Here is a 13,402-nt window from a genome sequence, read left to right on the forward strand (position 1 = left end):
GCTGATATGCAGGAGGAGGATAAGGAATTAATCATTGGTGGTACTTTACAGCAAAAGATTTCCTGCTGTCTCGATGAGCTTGATAAGTTTTTACTTCAAAATCGGCCGATTGTGAGCAGCATGGTCGTAGCTGAAAAAAAAGTGGGACGTCACGGATTGGGAAATCTTGTAGAAACAGTTGCTAATATTTTAGGTAGGCGTTCCTATCAAAATTTGTGCAGATTTGTTTTTTTTTTTTTTTTTTTTAAATACTTCTTATATTTGTTTGCTATATCTTATGTCTTATATTTGTTCTAGTTTAGAAGAAAGACATTATAGCATGTATAGATCGTTATAATTTTATATTTTATATTACAGACATAAGTGACATGAAGACTGTAAGCCTAAATTCGTCTCTGGCCGAACTTGGCATGGACTCCATGATGTCCGTGGAAATCAAACAAACTTTGGAACGAGAATTTGATATATTTCTTGCAACACAAGAGATACGAAATCTCACTTTTGCAAAACTCATTAAGATGTCCGTTGCAAACATCAGTGACGATGACGTAAATGATAAAAAGAAATTCGACATAGAGAAGTCAGACGTTATAAAAATTTTAGTTGGTATTATATTAAAAGATGAAGACTTTGTTTCCCAAAATGATTTTTTTATTAACAAACAGAATACTACGACTGAAGTATTTCTTATTCCGGGTATTGACGGTTGCGGTACTGTATTTAAAACCATAATACCACACATTAAATTTTCAACATGGTTATTGCATTATAGTACGAACAACATAGATTGTACAAACATGATAACGGAAACTACTAATCGTCTCACAAACGTATGCAATCGTATTAGTAACTTCATTTTATGATAAAGAATTGTTTTCGTTTAAAAAATATAAATTTCAAAAATTTGGATATTTTTACAGCAAATACTTCCAAAGCTAACAGATGGAAAAGATTTTGTAATGGTAGGATATTCCTTCGGATCTCTTATTGCAGTTGAAGTAACAAGGATATTAGAAGCTATGAATTTTAAAGGCCGACTTGTTCTCATTGACGGTGCTCCTGAGGTAGCACGAACAATGTTCAAACCTTTTGAATTTGATTTCGATGACGTAAATTTTCAAATTGATTTATTAACTAATATTCTGGAAAGCTATTCAATAGGAAGTTCTCAAAAGGTATATGCAACTTTTGGACTCACATTGAAACTAATATGTGGTATTATATATTCATATTATTTTTCGGTTTCTTTATGTAGATCAATATCAATTTCATCTTTGTCCAACAATTGCCCCGTCTCCCCCCCCCACTACTATGCCAAAATAAAAAAACTCATAGCTCAAAATTTGGAGCAATTCATGATCTTTCAAACCTCGAGAAAAAATTTTTTTGTTCTCGTCTAGGTTAGCAGAAATCTTAATTTAAAAGTGGAGGGGCTGAGTGGATGGCTTTTTAAAATTAGCAATGCCTCCCAGGCTAAAAATTAGGAGTCCTTTATGAATTTTTAATTAGTGCTGTTTTGATTTTCGAGCTCCATCCCTTATCTGCAAAACAAGAGCTGCAACTCCTTAGCAGAAAAATCACCTTTTTTACGCAAGAGAGAACTATGCTCCAAAAAGGAGATAAGAAATCATTTTATGATAAGAAATTATCTATTGATTTAGGAGCTGGCGAAATACGCACAAACCGTTTTTTAAGTTGCAATCTCTTAATAGGAAAATTATCCTTTGCCTTTTTCACGCAAGAAAGAAAGAAGAGAGAATAAAAAATCATCTGCTGATTTAGAATCTTGCGAAATACGGAATGTTTAAGCTCTAAACGATTGGCAAGAAAACAACCCTCTGCCCTTTTCACGCAGAAAGTAATTTTCTTTTAAAGAGTTGCAGCTGAAAAATCGGTTCGTGCGTATTTCGCGAGCTCCTAAATCAGCAGATAATTTCCCGTCATAAAATAATTTATTTTCCTATTTTGGAATATAGTTCTCTCTTGCATGAAAATAGCAAAGGGTGGTTTTCCTGCTAAGGGGTTGCAGCTCGAAAATTAATTTTTATTATATATTTTTGTACCAGATTTATGCCAGAATTATATTCATTAATGAAGTTTTAGATGCAGTCCTATTTTCGATGACTTATCTCTTTTAGTGTAGACTAGTTTTGGGATTGTTTTGGAGATAAAGGATGGAGCTCGAAAATCGAAAGAATACTGATTTAAGAGCTCCTTACAGAGCTGCTAATTCTGAGCCGAGGAGTGATTTCCTATTGTTAATTTAAAAGGGGGGGGACTGAGTAAACTTAGCCCCACCTTTTAATTAAAATTCCTGTTAAACGGGACGAACTCAACTTTTTTTTTGCGGGGTTTGGATGCTCATAAATTGCTCCAAATTCTAAGCTGCGTTTTTTATTTCAACATGGGGGGAGTGGGTACAGCTGGACAAGGGTATCAATTCCTTTGTTCTATCTTAGAGTCTTGTATATAAAAACAAAAATTTTTATATTTTCGCAGATTTTAATGGAATTGAAGAAATGTGAGAGTTGGGATGAAAGATTTAATATTTTCGCTAAAGAATTCTCAGTAATATATACATATCTCTCATTTGCAAATTTAAAGACATTGTGTACAACGATTTACAAACATTTCGTCGCTCTTCAGCAATATGATTCTTCTACATTGCCGCCTATTAAGTCTCCCATAATGTTGTTAAAATGTACGCATTCGTCAAATATGATTGCGATCGAAGAAGATTTTTGTTTGCATAAGGTATTTAAAAAATCTATGCTGTTTGATAAATTAAATTTAGCAAATTTTTTTGTTAATAAGTATGTAATTATTTAAGGTAACTCAAAATGTGGTAAAAGTACATTACATTGAAGGTGATCATGTGACAATCTTGAAGAATGAAAATGTAGCAGCTGCTATTAACGGAGAATTACCATTTACAATTTGATTAATCTATTCATAATTTCTTAGTCTATTTATAATTTGATTTTACAGAACAGATGAATAAAAGAATTTTTAAAGCTTTTTAAGGGGATCCTAAAGTGAAGCCCGAACTCCGATGAAGTTACCAGAAGTCACTATTTTGCAGCATATCGACATATCTTTTATATACTAGGGGAGATTGGGGGCAATTGTACTAATTTTTAGAAAAATACATATGTTTCTTTATTTATAACAAATATGTTTATTTCTTTTAACGTACATGATGCACAACAACTATTTAGATTTATTATACTATTTGCAAAAAAGGTGTAATTTTAGGCTATTTATGTAAAATATCAAAATCCGAATTAGTACATCCGATTTAGAATAAAATGAAACAGAGCTGAGAGAGAAAAAGTTGTGCCTTATATAATAAAAAAAAAAAACTTGAAATTTGAGTATTTACACTCAATTAAGAGTTATTTCAAACGCTCAACTTAAGCGTTGTCCTCAAGTTGAGAATTATTATTTATTCCACATAATTACTTAATTCAGTTTTATTGCTAAAATACATATTGTTGGTCTGCATCGTATTCCACACGACAAATTTATAATTGAAAAAAAAAAAAATGTTTTATTCTCTCATTTGAGAATTAATTTTCTTATTTTCTTGTGCCACCCATCCAATCTTGTACTCCATCCAACAATGCTTAACCTTTGTAATTGTACGGGAATTGCTACTTCGATGATCCACGAACTCTTAATATTAATTGATATATAGTTAACATATTTGGTTAATAGATATTGTCAAAAAAGTTGGCCGGAAATCGTTGTCATTTCGATGGCGAGTGCCATATAAAATTAAAAGAAGAAGATCAAAGAAAAGAAAAAAATTAATAATAACATTTTACTTCGAGATAAAATTATTTTATGAAGGGAAATGCATCACAATATCTAAACAAAAAAACTTTTGAGACGCACGTTACAAAGGCTGTAATTTTTAGTAGTCAATAATATAACATTATTTGTATAGCTATTGAATATTACAATTATAATTATAATTTGTATAGCTATTAAATAATATATATATGATTATTAATACTTGTTATCTATATTTTACTATTGTGTATTAAATTTACACATGTATATTTTATTTTGATTCTGCACTTTACTAAACCTAATAAAATAATGCAACATATATCATATTCTATCTCTCTCTTTATTTTTATTTTATCATCGTAATTGATAGCATCCTGATTGATAACATTCTATATTCATGTGATTAATTTTTTAGTCGCAATCATGCACGAATCAACTCAGAGTGAACTTTCAAGACGTTTTGATCAAAATTTGAAATACAGGATTGAAAATCTTTCTTTTTTTAAGAAACAAAATTGCATTTTTTTGTTAAAATGTGTTTTTAATGTTTTAAACATATTTTAAACAATATTTAAAAAGCATATTTGAAAAAAAAAGCATTGCTTTGTTCTTTAAAAAATACATAATTCATATTGACATGACGTAATTCATTCTCAGATATTCATTTTAAATATAAATGTTTTAAACATACTGTGTTGGTTTAGTCTAAAGATATAAACAAACTAAGGTCTGCAACGCATGAACGTATCAAAATGTCACACTTTTTCAAGGAATAAATTAAACCGTTATTTGGCTATAAGTGCTCTTGATATCTCAAAGAACAAAAATGCACTGGGCACAAACGACCAATTTATTTAAACAGCAAACAAATTTGACAATTAAATTTTGCAAGCTTTTTGCATTTACATACACATAGCAAAATTATCTTTTTCCGTAAAGATAATAAATATAAAATTGCACTTGTCGTATCTGGATTCACGTTACTGTAAAAACTCTTGAAAACAATCGACTATTATTAATAAAGTTAATAAAAATTGACAAGTTACCGAATAGTCAACTTTTGAATGGTTAATGTTCCACACTTTTTTGTTAACTTATTTAGGCTTTGTGAGAATTAAAAGATATTTTATGGTATCAATGCTCAATAAGTTAACAAAAAAAATGGAATGTAATTAAAAGTACATAGAATGATCTGATATCTGAAAAGAAGCCCTTTTTGGAGTTCGCTCTAACTCGAAGGAGAAAATATTGCTTCCGCGGAGCCTTACTTGTTTATAATAGCGCTGAACTAAATCTTAAATACGGGCTAATGCTCCGGCGCGTCGCTTTTATGTGGAAAGCTACATTTAATATCTTATTAAAAAATTTTTTACATTCTGTAAACAATATGATTTGCGTTTACAATAAATAGCCTTCTGCCTCAATAAATGCATGCCATTAATACATTATTCAGGCAGAACAACAAGTCATTAAAAAAATAGTTACGAAATGGTTCTTAAAAGTCAGTTTTGAAAGGCACGATTCATCTTAATATACTGTTTTTAATCATTTTGACCTATTGTCCTACTTAAGTATTGACCGCTATTTTATACATTATTCATATATAAATTGAAATTTTCATTTTCGAAACATGAAACTTCAATTCCACATACATGTATCCCGATAAGAATACTTTATATTCTCCTTGTCTTTTCCTTTCTCTCTCTCTCTCTCTCTCTCTCTCTCTCTCTCTCTCTCAAACGGAAATGCTTTAAATTACAGCATAGAAGCAAAAACTTAAAAAAACATACACTATCAGCCAAAAGTTTAGAATCATCTATAAAATTTAGAAATATTCTAGTGAATACTGTTAAAAAATACGATTTACCTCTTACTTAATATTTTTTCTTAATTTAAAGTAAATAGAAATTATATTAAGCATAATTATAATCTTATAGACATATTTATTAGGTGTACAAAAAAGTTCTGAGCTTTAGATTTGATACAACCGAAATAACAATTTAAATTTTATATATCTTCCCGCCCTTTTGGGGTTTTAAAACAGTAACATTTAACCTCCTGAAATGCGATACGGTTTGGCGTTTGATGCACATAACCTCAAAAATCAGTAGTGTTCACGATGGCAATTACAAAAGAGCATATTCGATTTTCCATCCACTTCGCGTTTCATCTGAAGAAAAATGCTGCTGAAGCCACTGAAATGATTTGTGCTGCATATGGAGAGAACGCTGTAAGTCATGCAACATGCAAAAGGTGGTATCAAAAGTTTCGCCAAGGAGATTTCAGTCTTAAAGATGAATCGCGTGCTGGACGCCCTGAAAAGATTGAAACGGACGAATTGCAAGCACTGCTGGATATAAACTCTGCGCAAACTGAAAAGGAGCTTGCAGAACAGCTTGGCGTTACGCAGCAAGCCATTTCCGTACGATTACATACGATGGGAAAGGTTCAGAACGATGGGAAAAGCTCAGAACTTTTTTGTACACCTAATAATATAATAATATAATATTATTTAATATTAAATAATATTTTAAACATATTTCCAGAATATTAAACGTAAAATTTGAAAAATATTTTACTGAAATTATATAATATTAAATAATATTCTTGAAATATTAATGGATGGTTATATGTCCACTCTTGATAATATTACATGATTATTAAAAGTAACATTATTTACTTTTACTGTAATATTATATGAACATTAAAAAGTATCATAACAACATTTACTTTAATTTGTAAAACTGTTACATCGGTTCAATTTAAATATATGTTTAAAGACTGAAAATAATTTTGGTGTGGAGTTGTAAGACTGGATAGGTACGTAAAATAACATCGAAACGTTATTTAAACACAAGACGCAGCATATATTGATAAGACATTTAACTGGATTGTGAATTTAAACTGCACTTTAATAAAAAAATAATTAATATTAATAAATATTTTAATAATATTTTAGGGATGTTAAAGGAAATATACCAAAGATATTTATGTTAAGCGGACATACATCCATAGAATACTCTCATAATATAAAATATTATACAATGTTCTCATATATTATAATAATTTATTTTAATTTTTTAATATTTATACAATATTCTAAGAATATTTTGCGCCTATCGGTAATTAACACAGCATTGTTTAATTTCAAGAAAATACATGGTCATAAAGACCTTCCTTCCATAGCTTCCTTTCATAACTTAGCTATGGACTATTTTTTAAGATAGACATTCTAATAAGAAACATTTTGGAACATTTCTGTAACATTGTAGCAATGTTATAATGTTGAAATGTTCCAAAATGTTTCTTATTTACTGGGATAATGTGTGTAGAGCGTGTTTCATTTGGAGTTTACAACATTTGCAAGCCTTTTTTATTTATCTTTGTTTAATACTTGATCAACAACAAGAAGGTAATGATTCCAAGAACGTTACAAATGTCAAGTGGAATGCAATCATAAAAATCTCTCATCGAAAAAAATAAAAATATACATGTAGCTAAATTGTTTAAATTAAATAGTAAAAAGAACTGACCAAATAAGGATAATTATTTTTACAAAAAAAATATATTTTATTTTTAACTGGTGAATGGCGTTGAAACCGTAAAATAATTAAATCGCTCAAAATATAATAATTAAATCACTTAAGATGTAAACAATTCTTGTCTGAACAGACCTTGCTTGGGTCACAGTATAGGTCAGACGGCGCGTAAGTTTCCCTGGTATAAACGTATGCAACACTAATAGTCGACGTTTTAATATTACAACAGTAGTCATTTGAGTTTATATAAAAAGTGCCTGTCGTTAAAAAGTTTAAACGCATTTCTTATCTGCAACTCAAACGATACTGCAGCAATATTATAAATATCAGAATCAGGTATATTGATTAGCATAAATAAAAAAAATAATCACATAAGATACACATAACATTTTTCTAGATTGTCTGAGAACATAATAAAAACCATGGATAGCAAAGAAGCATATAGATCGTGGAATGATATTGATTTCGGCGAGGAGATCGTTATATCTGGTATTGCTGGCAGATTTCCTGGTTCAGATAACATGAATCATTTACGAGAAAATTTATTCAATAAAATTGATCTCGTTAAAGCAGATCATGGCCGATGGGAAAATGGTAAAAATTCAAATTCATAGTTATACTTTTACATTTATATATGATTGGTTGAGATAGAATATACCGCTTCTTCTGTATCAAATGTAATTACATACTTATTCGTTAAAGAAGTGTACTCTAAACTAAAATTCCATCTAAAAAGATATAAAGAAGGAACATAATATCTTTATGTGAAAACATCTATCTTTCATTAGAGTATCCAGACTTATCAACGCGTATGGGAATAATTAACAATTTGGAAAAATTTGATGCGGATTTCTTTGGATTATCTTTCAAGCAAGCACACGTACTTATGCCCGAAGGGAGAATGTTACTGGAACATTCTTATGAAGCAATTATCGATGCAAGAATTAATCCAAAGCAATTACGAGGAAAAAATACTACTGTGATCATAGGCACATCTTATATTGAAACACAAGAGAAATTTCTATATGAGAATTATCAGGTAAAAAAAATTATTGATACATATATACAAAATGAATAATAAGCATACAATTACGAGAAGAGTTGATTTGATAAACTCTTTTTTTTTCACTCATAAAAGTCATACAATTCCAATGAGAACAAAGATAATGATCATTTTTGAAGTTACTCAACTTAGAAAAAATTAATTTTATCATAGAATGTTATTTTCGATACTAAACGGATTATAGAAAATAAAAATATTTTATAGTAGATTACTAAATTTAGAATTCATATGCAAAAATTATAAACGCTAATGTTTTGTAAATAGTTAGACGACTTTCAAATCGTTGGATGCAGCAAATCTACAATGGCAAATGTGATTTCGTACTACTTGGATCTAAAAGGACCATCTTATACCGTCGATACAGCATGTAGTTCTAGTCTTTATGCCATGGCTCTTGGTTATCATTGTATTATGTCGGGAAAATGCGAAGACGCGATAATTGGAGCTGGAAATCTATGTTTGCATCCGATCATTAGTCTGCAATACGCTCGTCTTGGTATTTTTATAATTTATTAATTTTAATATTTTTACTTAAAACTTGTTAGTCTACTTACAAATAATAAGTTTTACGCTAGACATAAAATTTAATGGTTTGCACGTCTCTAATTTACAAAAAAAAAATAAATTTTAACGAGTTGCGTAATATTGATAAAACATTTGTAATAAGATATTTTTCAAAACAGAATATTACTTTATATACAAGTATATAGAGAATAAAATTATTAATATTTAATTATTTAATTTTTTAAATATAAATTAATTTAATAATGTGAGTGCAAAATATATATATAAAAAATGCGAAATATATTAAAAAATGTATACTTATATTCATATGCATACTTATATCCATATATATAATATATTACATGATTTTATATTATATGTAGGTGTTTTATCACCTGAGGGCTATTGCAGACCTTTCGATTCCAATGGAAACGGTTATTCGCGTAGCGAAGCAGTGGCGATAGTATATCTTCAAAAGGCAAAAAATGCAAAGAGAATTTATGCTATATGTCCGCATATAAAATTAAACAGCGACGGTTACAAAGAAGAAGGAATAACATATCCATCTTTGCTAATGCAAAGTATTTTACTAAAGGAATGTTACAATGAATGCGGAATACTGACATCTTGCTTGGATTACATTGAAACACACGGTACGGGTACCAAAGTTGGCGATCCACAGGAAGTCACTGCTATCTGTAACAGTTTGTGTAAAAATAGAGAAACTCCATTAATGATCGGCTCCGTAAAATCCAATCTTGGTCATGGTGAACCTGCAAGTGGTTTTATTCAAATCGCTAAGGTAAAAGTGACTGCTATTTTTATTTATTACTATAGAATTTGCTTTTATTTTACGCACAGTGATTTTTCAATCATATACACATATACGTATATGAATAAACAAAAGACTTATTTTTTTGTAAAAATTATTCGATAAATCACAATATTGGCTGCGTTTCACTTAACGTTCACATCGCTCGTGGAATTCTTGTTTACCGAATATTAAACAAGGACAAATGATGCTCGCGTTGCGATTCGACATCGATTCTATTATCAATTCTGATTAGAATGGTAGCACATTTATACTGCATGACTAAATATAATAGTCATTGACTTAATAACTATTAATAGTCATTAAGTCATATATTATCGTTACATTGATTTCAATGATAGTTGAATTTAATAAATGATTTTCTCAATATCATTTAATAAATCTTTGTATATACAACGGCTGCGTTTCACTTAACGCTCGCAACGCTCGCATCGTTTGTCCTTTTTTAAATCAAACTTTATTTAACTCAGAACTAATGACAACAAAATGTGTTAAGATCAACATTGTGTTTTCGTATGTGTATACCCAGCAAATGAGAATGGATTAAAATGGATTGAAATTTTTTTCTATCGAGAAATGTGTATTTTAAATAATACTTTTTTTTGGATTTAATTGAATTTAATTGAATTCAATTAGATTCAATTGAATGCAATTGGATTAAAAAACTGCATTTTCTATTAAAAATTTTGCATTGAACAGTATTTACAATGCACAGAAAAAGCTAATATTTTTAGATTGAAAAGCATAGAGATATGCTCCATGCAATTCCTATAAATGAATAAAAACGCATTCAGAATTGGAAAGCATTCATTTTAACATTCGTGAATCAATATTTCTGAAAAACTGAATTCATTTTAATTCTTTTCAATCCATTCTCGTTTGCTGGTTATTTTACGTTTACTATACATATATAAGTGCAAATAGTTAAATAATAAATATACGCTCTCTTCATCACGAAACAAAATGTTCATTAGTCGTATACGAGAATGTATACGTTCGATAAGTCTGATAAATTTTTATAAAATGGTGTAACAATCCACTTAATGACGTGACTTAATTTCTCGCTCGCTTTAAACAACTATCAAACGTGAACAACGCATCAATTCTGATTGAAATTTGACCTGAAAAAGTTTGAAGAATGATACTTTCCAGGTGTCACGTCAACAAGATTTACTCATAAAGATTTACCAGACTTATCAAATGATCAACGTAGTATCACATATAAGTTTTATATAATATTTTAATATTTTCAAAAATTTTCTACACTTTTATCAATTTTTTACATTTTTCTACGGTATTAAAAATGTTATTTTTCTCTTTTATATATGTACTTCAAGAAACACTGTGGAATTTATTTTTTTATAAAATATAATGATCATTTTTACATCCTTCTTTATATTATAAAATTAATTTATTTCTTGAAGACAGTAATAGCGTTCGAAACCGGTTTTGTTCCACCAAACATCAATTATACATCACCTCGAGATGATATAAATGCCTTAAAAAATGGAAGAATCTGTGTCGTCCAAGAACCAATGCCAATTACAAACGGTTATATAGGAATAAATTCTTTTGGTTTTGGAGGAGCCAACGCTCATATGATATTAAAGTGGAATCGTAAACAGAAAGTTAATAATGGAGCACCGAATGATGACTTACCTAGACTTGTAATATTATCTGGACGCACTGAAGAATCAGTGAAGTTGTTTTTAAACGATGTTAGTATACATTTAAAAAGCACATTTGAGAGCTTCAAATATTAAAGACATTATATCGTATAATTTTTATTTCAAGAAATTTATCGTTATAGATTGCTAATCGTCCAATAGATGTAGAATACATCCGTTTATTACATGACATCTATGCAGACAATCTAGACGGTCACTCATGGAGAGGATACACAATACTGAATTCTATCCAACAAGATTCAATAAAGGAAATTCAAAAATGTAATAACATGAAAAGACCCGTCTGCTTCGTATTTTCAGCTTTAGGTTCGCAATGGCCAGGAATGGGTATATATTTAATATTCTATAACTTGTTTATAAGGGAATTTAAATAAAATAATAAAATTTTTTAATTAAAATTTTATCAGGTCAAAGCTTATTAAAATTTCACGTTTTTGCAAAAACAATAAGAAAATGCGACAATATTTTAAAACCGTATAATATAAATGTCAAGTACATTTTGACAAATACAGAAATATGCGAAAACGCATTAAATGCGTTTCTTGGAATCATTGTTATTCAGGTATAGTATTATATTTATACAGAAGTATACGTTAATATCAATTATATTATATTTATCAGTGAAAAATATACCTACGATAAATATCTTTTTGTCGTTAATAGATATTTTATTACATTTTATTATTTTCATATTATTTTTTAGTAAAAAATTTGTTAAATATGGTATTCTGTTATAAGTATTTGGAATATATTTGTAGGTTGGTTTAGTAGATCTCCTAACATCTTTAGGAATTAATCCGGATTACATGATTAGTCATTCTGGCGGTGAACTCGGTTGCGCGTACGCAGATGGATGTCTCACCATTGAACAAACTATATTATCAGCATACTTTATTGGTTTGGCATGTGCCGAAGAAAAAATAATTCGTAGCTCAATGGCGGTTGTTAGTATTGGTTACGATTATCTTAAAAACATATGCCCAACGGACATTCAAATAGTATGCCGCAATAGTGAGAACAATTGCGTTGTGAGTGGACCTATAGAATCCGTACAAGAATTAATGAAAAAATTACAGGTAAATTTGAAGATAGAACTTATATTTTCTAAATGGATGGAAAAATTTACTTAATAGTTAAAATATCGTTAAAGTTCAAAATACAATTTGCTACAACTGCATGTGTTGCATTTTTGTATCAGGTGAATAACATTTATGTGAAGGAGATCTATTGCAACATACCGTATCATAGTTCGTATCTCGCATCCGCGAAAACTCAACTTTTGCTTAATTTAAACAAAATAATACCCTGGCCGAAGAAACGAAGTCCAAAGTGGATCAGCACTTCCGTACCTCGTACCGAATGGGTTAATTCAGCATCAAAATTATCATCGGCAAATTATCATACCCGTAGTATATTAAACACCGTTCTCTTTGAACAAACATTGGATTTAATTCCAAATAACGCTATTACTATCGAACTCACACCATGCGGCGTTCTGCAGAACATATTGAAAAAATCTTTGCATCCAGAAGTGACAAACATTGTATTGACTCAACGCATTGAACAAAATAACAATGTAATTTTTCAAGAAATTGGAAAACTCTACAACTCTGGACTACAGCCACAAGTTGCAAATTTGTATCCGCCAGTGGAATATCCAGTTAGCAGAGGAACTGCTATGATCTCTCCATCGATCAGGTATAAGAAATTGCCGTAATTGTAATCTAGAGATTGTTCATATAAGATAAATAGATATATTATACATACAACATTGTTCAGAATTTTGGGAACGCTTGTAATTTTTTAAAAATGCATTTAAGAAAAAAAGGTAGAACTTCAAAAGGACCAGCCTCTTTCATATGGTAAAAAAAAATCGATAACATTTTGTTGCGTTCTTTGAAAGTTAAATGTGGGGAGAATGTGTCCCCAAAACTGCAATTAAAAAATTTGTAATCTTTAAAAATTCAGAATTATATATATA

The 13,402-nt window shown here is 29.5% G+C and overlaps 2 protein-coding genes across 2 annotated transcripts in view; both read left to right on the forward strand.

Annotated features, from left to right (window-relative positions):
- The window catches only part of LOC108750246 (fatty acid synthase-like), a 15,318-nt gene extending 12,203 nt beyond the window's left edge, over positions 1 to 3,115 (forward strand). The window contains exons 12-16 of the mRNA XM_018489588.1: positions 13 to 193; positions 358 to 830; positions 921 to 1,175; positions 2,500 to 2,754; positions 2,831 to 3,115. Of these exons, the coding sequence (XP_018345090.1) occupies positions 13 to 193; positions 358 to 830; positions 921 to 1,175; positions 2,500 to 2,754; positions 2,831 to 2,941 (1,275 nt within the window). The 3' untranslated portion in view covers positions 2,942 to 3,115. The remainder of the gene's footprint in view (positions 1 to 12; positions 194 to 357; positions 831 to 920; positions 1,176 to 2,499; positions 2,755 to 2,830) is intronic.
- A 4,484-nt stretch (positions 3,116 to 7,599) lies between these two features.
- The window catches only part of LOC108750250 (fatty acid synthase-like), an 11,629-nt gene continuing 5,826 nt past the window's right edge, over positions 7,600 to 13,402 (forward strand). Inside the window, exons 1-10 of the mRNA XM_018489591.1 lie at positions 7,600 to 7,670; positions 7,732 to 7,928; positions 8,123 to 8,373; positions 8,662 to 8,893; positions 9,285 to 9,703; positions 11,158 to 11,451; positions 11,544 to 11,748; positions 11,829 to 11,983; positions 12,180 to 12,497; positions 12,620 to 13,119. Of these exons, the coding sequence (XP_018345093.1) occupies positions 7,757 to 7,928; positions 8,123 to 8,373; positions 8,662 to 8,893; positions 9,285 to 9,703; positions 11,158 to 11,451; positions 11,544 to 11,748; positions 11,829 to 11,983; positions 12,180 to 12,497; positions 12,620 to 13,119 (2,546 nt within the window). The 5' untranslated portion in view covers positions 7,600 to 7,670; positions 7,732 to 7,756. The remainder of the gene's footprint in view (positions 7,671 to 7,731; positions 7,929 to 8,122; positions 8,374 to 8,661; positions 8,894 to 9,284; positions 9,704 to 11,157; positions 11,452 to 11,543; positions 11,749 to 11,828; positions 11,984 to 12,179; positions 12,498 to 12,619; positions 13,120 to 13,402) is intronic.

The sequence above is a fragment of the Trachymyrmex septentrionalis genome, unplaced genomic scaffold, assembly GCF_001594115.1.
Source record: "Trachymyrmex septentrionalis isolate Tsep2-gDNA-1 unplaced genomic scaffold, Tsep1.0 scaffold342, whole genome shotgun sequence".
Classification (NCBI taxonomy): Eukaryota; Metazoa; Arthropoda; class Insecta; order Hymenoptera; family Formicidae; genus Trachymyrmex; species Trachymyrmex septentrionalis.